At 41.2% G+C, this 6,486-nt stretch overlaps 1 protein-coding gene across 1 annotated transcript; it reads left to right on the top strand.

Annotated features, from left to right (window-relative positions):
- Nucleotides 1-218: 218 nt before the first annotated feature.
- Nucleotides 219-5,914, top strand: LOC121574551 (E3 ubiquitin-protein ligase RNF167-like). Its single transcript, XM_045222743.1, has 11 exons — nucleotides 219-284; nucleotides 1,384-1,543; nucleotides 1,699-1,779; nucleotides 1,883-2,026; nucleotides 2,188-2,275; nucleotides 2,497-2,587; nucleotides 3,044-3,149; nucleotides 3,778-3,871; nucleotides 4,725-4,805; nucleotides 4,911-5,404; nucleotides 5,885-5,914. Exons 2-11 carry the CDS (start codon nucleotides 1,445-1,447, stop codon nucleotides 5,912-5,914), a joined length of 1,308 nt encoding a protein of 435 aa, XP_045078678.1. The 5' UTR covers nucleotides 219-284; nucleotides 1,384-1,444.
- Nucleotides 5,915-6,486: the final 572 nt, after the last annotated feature.

Below are 6,486 nucleotides of genomic sequence, written 5' to 3'. Positions count from 1 at the left end.
TTAATTATTTTTTATTTTATTTTTTACTTATCTATTTTTTACTTAACACAAATTTTTGTGGGTCTACACCTGTTATATTCGGCGCATGTGGCAAATACAATTTGATTTGATTTTTAGAGCGCAAAAGAAAACTCGATATTCCCAAAATGTAGCATGTCTTTGCTGGGAACTCTTATTTTGAAAATATAAAATCCGCGATCATGCTGCCAGCAGGATATCCTGCTGCTAGGAGAACGGTAATAACTGTACCGCAGTGAAGAACTGGACAAAACAACAAGACACTGGTACAAGGATCACACCACTTTTCCCCGGATAGCTAGCTAGATATGTTTTCATTTCCATGATTGAGACTGTTCTGATCAGTCAGTATTGAGGAGCAGCCTGACATAAAGTACTGTAACTTTCAGATCGCTAGCGATAATCTTAGAACATTAGCTATCCGTGCCGTGGTAAATCAAATTCGTGTTTGTTGGTGTTAGCAGCACACCTGATGTTACCTAGCTAACGTCAGATTATCTAGCCAAAAGCGAAGTAAACTAGCTAACTACCTGAGTTATTAAGGGAAATAATATTTTTGTCCACAGGACCGAATGTGTTATTTTTGTCCCCAAGCATTGATTCCAATATTTTTAACGTGTTTTAGGTGTTTGTTAACTTAACGTTATCTGGCTACGTTGCTAGCCATTTACGTATAAACTAGTTTGCTACTGTAGTTATCACTGACGAGTAACGTTAGCTAGCTACTGTATTTGTGTTGTGTATACAGGCACCACCATATCTAAACGTTGATCGTAGAAACTATTATACTGTGAAAATGTTTTCGTTTATTTGGACTGGTGTTGGAATAATTTATTATAATGCAATTAATCGAAAAAAGATTGCAGTCAGAGTGCAGTATAATTAAGCAATAAGGCCTGAGGAGGTGTGGTATATGACTAATATACCACGGCAAAGGGCTGTTCTTACATACACGACGCAACGCTGAGTGACTGGATACAGCCCTTAGCCACGGTATATTGGCCATATATCACAAACCCCCGTCGGTGCCTTATTGCTATTATAAACTGGTTACCAACGTAATTAGAGGAGTAAAAACAAATGTTTTGTCATACCTGTGGTATACGGTCTGGTATACCACGGCTGTCAGCCAATCAGCATTCAGGGCTCGAACCACCCAGTTTTTTTTTTTTTACTGTAGTAATTTTGCAGTGTAACTGCAGTTACAGTGCAGTATAACTGCAATACACTGCAGTTATTCTGCAATTACTGTGCCAAAAATACCACAGTCGACTTCAGTTACTGCACTTTTACTGCAGTTTCAAAACTACAATCTTTTTGAAAGGGATTAATCGATTTATGAGATTTGCCTTTTTCACTCCTCAGGCTGAACTTCCCAGCTACCTGGCCCTACTCATCCCATTCTCCAGACAGACAGTGAGGCAGGATGCTGGGTCTGTGGTGCGTGGGTGCCCGACTGGGCATTCTCACTCTGGTGCTGTGCTGCACACTGGCTCCCTTACCTGCACACGCATACATCTATGCTGTGAGTTCTCGTGATTGTAGAACTGTGTGATCAAGTTTGTTATGGATTTACACGTGATCTTAGATATTTGCCATTGCATTTGTCATAAAAAACTGCAGTTTACAGTCCCTGTGCGCTGGCATTGATTTTAACGTTTGTGTCTTTTTGTCTGGTAGCATTACAGCAATATGACCAACATGTTGTTTGAGGACCTGTCTGCCTTGTTTGGATCATCACTACCCAAAGAGGGACTTATGGTGAGAGGAGGGGGATGGAAAAGTGCATACAGGAGCAAATGCCCTTTCATCCCATGCATAAATCAGCTAAAATTACCTCCTTTTCTTTCTCTTTGTCTTCAAGGGTGTGTTAGTAGAGTCCCGTCCACTCAACGGCTGCACTCCGATAAAACCTCCACCACCACGGCCCACATCTAGTGATCCCAACACTACCACTACTAAGTACATAGTCCTCATCCGACGCTATGACTGCAATTTTGATATCAAGGTTAGTGTGTGTCGCTATGCTGTTGGGTTGCTTAGGATATATGGTGTTATTCAATTTGAATTCAACCTATTTATTTATTGCAACATATTCAGTGTAAAATCACACCGCGCATAGTGTTTACAATTATTTCAGTGTGAATTATGATTTTGTATTTAATGCAGGTGCTGCATGCACAGCAAGCTGGATTCAGTGCAGCCATCGTTCACAACATGTACTCAGAGACTCTACTCAACATGAACTACAGCAATGGTGAGGTTCCTGAAATCGTTTTCACCTTCTCTAAGCTGCCTTTTTCCATTTCTTACAGAATCAGTTCCGTTAGTTTAATTCCCCTTAACCAGGTTGACTGATTTGTGTTCTCACTCCTCAAAACCTCAAGTAGTCTTTAACTAGTATGATCCTCCCAGGAAGTAAATACTTTGGTAATGCTGAGTGGCAGTGTTCCCCTTTTTGTTTGTTTGTGTGTGTAGAAACCATTGCAGAGGAGATTGAGATCCCCTCAGTATTCACCAGCTACTACGCCTCGCAAATTCTCAGGACCTTCATCATTCCTGAACAAGGGTGATTTCCATTGATGTTCTATTATTTTTGTCAAGATCAACTTCCATGACAACCTGTTAATTAGTGACATTACAGAGGTTCCTTCTAGCGCTATTCACAATGTTAAATGGGGGTACGACTTAACTATCTGCTGTGAGTTATGGTTGCTAATGTAACCATTCAACATGGGCTTGTATTGGCTCTTTGGTAATGGTCTTGCACCGTAATGAAGACGGGACCTTTATTGATTAGAGTTACACTGAGATTCAGTCATATTCTTCACAACATCTTTGCACTCATCATGATGTCAGCCCTGCTGAGTGTCTGGTCCTATGTGGATGTCATCACCATGTTGGAGATTGTGTTGAGTCTGGCAGTGCTGTCCCTTTTAGTCATGGAGATTTATGATCCGGAGGTGGACGCTTTTCTGAACAATGCCCCCATACAAAAGCTGATGGTGCTGTATTTGGTATGCAGGGCCTATGTGATCCTCAAGCCGGAATTTGCCTTCCCACTCTCGTACTATCTCATCCCCTTCACCGGAGTGGTGGGCATGATCATCCTTGTGATGGTTGTCTTCCTGGTAAGTGCCCTTGGGGAACAGCCTCATTTTGTTATGAATGTGGAATTAATTTCACAATTGAATAGTTATTGATTTCATAGCTACATCATAAATCATTTTTTCCACCCAGATATTGAAAGCCCTATGACTGTCATCCTTAGGTGTTGGTGTGGCACTGGCTATGTTCGAAATCTGTCTTGCCTTCTACTTACTAAAACTGCATACTGTGTTCTAATCGTATGACATACTATTTAGAATGTATTGTTTAGTTAAATCGAATTCAGTAAGCTACAAATATCAACATACTAGGCTCATCCATACTGAGAATGCGTCATCTAATGTGCAATTGCGTTTATTCCCACCATTTGTTCATTTTTGTACAGGGCTTGAATCTATCTGATAATTAGTTGTTGTCAAACACACGTGGGTCTTGAAAAAGTATTATCTTCCTCAATAGTGTGCAGCGAATTCTACTAGATGATAAGCCAAAATGTAGAATGACATCCTGGCATTTAAAGCATACTCAATTTTCACATACTATAAAACGTTCAATGTTCGCATACCCAAATTGCCTACTATTTAGAACTTAAGTATGGGTATCTGGACACAGCCTCTGTGTCTCTTCATTCCCTGCCTTGTCTTGGTTTAGATTGTGCGTTGTGTGCAGTACAGGAAAAGGATGAGGAAAAATAAGCTGACCAAGGAACAACTAAAGAGGATCCCCATTCACAAGTTCACTAAAGGTAACGAGAGGGAGTGTCCCACCACACATTCAAATGAGAATCAGTCACCAGTATAACTGGTCAAACACATTCTGGAACAGCAGTACTCTATTTCTTCTCTAGAATGTTGAGAAACCTGAATAACAAAAAGAACAATCTGATTGTCTGCTCCTGTTATCATTACATTACAGTTAGCATTACAATGCATTTACACATACAGTGGGGAGAACAAGTATTTGATACACTGCCGATTTTGCAGGTTTTCCTACTTACAAAGCATGTAGAGGTCTGTAATTTTTATCATAGGTACACTTCAACTGTGAGAGACGGAATCTAAAACAAAAATCCAGAAAATCACATTGTATGATTTTTAAGTAATACATTTGCATTTTATTGCATGACATAAGTATTTGATCACCTACCAACCAGTAAGAATTCCGGCTCTCACATACCTATTAGTGTTTCTTTAAGAAGCCCTCCGGTTCTCCACTCATTACCTGTATTAACTGCACCTGTTTGAACTCGTTACCTGTATAAAAGACACCTGTCCACACACTCAATCAAACAGACTCCAACCTCTCCACAATGGCCAAGACCAGAGAGCTGTGTAAGGACATCAGGGATAAAATTGTAGACCTGCACAAGGCTGTGATGGGCTACAGGACTATAGGCAAGCAGCTTGGTGAGAAGGCAACAACTGTTGGCACAATTATTAGAAAATGAAAGAAGTTCAAGATGACGGTCAATCACCCTCGGTCTGGGGCTCCATGCAAGATCTCACCTCATGCTTTGTAAGGAGGAAAACCTGCAAAATCGGCAGTGTATCAAATACTTGTTCTCCCCACTGTACATGTGAATCTTATTATTTTTCTAGGTGATGAATATGATGTTTGTGCTATTTGTCTGGATGAGTATGAAGAGGGAGACAAACTGCGAGTTTTGCCTTGCTCACACGGTAATTATAAGTTATAATGTTTGTCACTGTAACTCGCATATGTTTTTCTCACAGTTCCAAGGTCATATGGTTGCAGTAACTGTTTTATTTCTGTCATCTCTTCAGCGTACCACAGCAAGTGTGTGGATCCCTGGCTTACAGGGACTAAGAAAACTTGCCCTGTGTGCAAACAACGTGTAACCCGGCCCAATCCGGAGTACTCTGAGTCCGAGTCTGAGGATGAGAGGGCAAGTGGTCGAGACGAAGAGGGGGGGGGGGGCGAAGCTGACACCGAGCGCACCCCTCTGCTCCGCCCCTCCAACCCAGGCTTCCCCTCTGGCAATCCAGGGGCCTATTCTGCCACTGTCACTACAGTAACCACCGCCCAGTGCCTAGGCTCTCCCACTCACTGTGACTCGCCCATCCTGGAATATGAGGGCTACTACTCCCCTCAGGAGGAGTCAGACTCTGATACTGAGGAGGGAGGGGTGGACTCCCACCCCTCAGACGATGACACTGCCCAGCTCATTGGTAGGGGGCACAGTGGGGGTCTGAGAGCCTGGAGGCAGCTGAGATTAAATTACTTTGTGCTAGCTGAAAAGATCCAGTCTTGTCACCCAGTGTGTTTTTATCACACTAAAAAGTTTAACTGGTTTATGGAGCTGTGGCTCAGCCATAGACTTTCTAGAACACTATTGTCACTTAGATTTTTACATATTTTATCAATGTTGCTAGCTCTAAGATGTTAATATGAAGCCAAGATTCTGCTACATTTTAGCAGTCCTTTTTAAACCTGTCTAAAACATGAGGCACATATTGATAAGTACAGTAAATCAGTTAAACAGAGACGAAGAGGGGGGGAGGGCGAAGCTGACACCGAGCGCACCCCTCGGCACCTTCCGGAGACATTTGAAACCCCACCTCTTTAAGGAATACCTGGGATAGGATAAAGTAATCCTTCTACCCCCCCCAAAAAAAAATAACATTGTAAAGTGGTTATCCCACTGGCTATAAGGTGAATGCACCAATTTGTAAGTCGCTCTGGATAAGAGTGTCTGCTAAATGATGTAAATGTAAACATTTTGCTTTGTCTGTGCCAGTGCACTCTAACCTCCCACCCCCCCTCCTAAACTTTATATTTTTGCAAAATGATTCGACTGCCAGGTAGTCTCAATCTTAAAGGGAAATATCATAATTTTTCAACTTCATATTCTTCATCTCAAGCACCACCCCAACATCAACATATGTGAAAATTGCGCGTTTCTATGTTTTGTAGTAAGAAAGATAGGTGTTTCCAGTGACATCATCAGTGTGCATCGTGTAATTTTAACCAATTATGAGTAGTTATTGCCTACTAATTGTCTACTAATTGGTTGATGATGTAATTGGAAACGCTTATCTTCCTCTATCTTTTTTACTACAAAACATAGAAATGTGCCATTTTCACATACTGTATGTTGATGTTGGGGTGGTGCTGGTGATGATGAATATGAAGTTGAATCTTTTTGAAATTTCCCTTTAACTGTAGGTATTTGGTTGAAGAAATCCTGTCAATGTACTACTTGACAATTGACATACCCCAAATTCTTATTTTCAGTGAACATACCAGGAGATAACCCACCTGAGATGACTGTGTAAAATCAATGTAGCATGTTAAACTTGGACAGTGGATTTTTTTGGTAGTGATTGAGTAGAGACTCAA

The sequence above is a fragment of the Coregonus clupeaformis genome, chromosome 9 (assembly GCF_020615455.1).
Source record: "Coregonus clupeaformis isolate EN_2021a chromosome 9, ASM2061545v1, whole genome shotgun sequence".
Taxonomy (NCBI): domain Eukaryota; kingdom Metazoa; phylum Chordata; class Actinopteri; order Salmoniformes; family Salmonidae; genus Coregonus; species Coregonus clupeaformis.
Note: the sequence above shows the minus strand (reverse complement) of the source record. Positions and strands in the feature narration are given on the sequence as shown.

Coding starts and splice junctions, on each gene's coding strand:
- LOC121574551 (XM_045222743.1), top strand. CDS start 1,445: ATGCTGGGTCTGTGGTGCGTGGGTGCCCGACTGGGCATTCTCACTCTG. Junction 2,276..2,496: donor CAACATGAACTACAGCAATG/GTGAGGTTCCTG, acceptor TTGTGTGTGTAG/AAACCATTGCAGAGGAGATT. Junction 5,405..5,884: donor AGATCCAGTCTTGTCACCCA/GTGTGTTTTTAT, acceptor TGTCTGTGCCAG/TGCACTCTAACCTCCCACCC.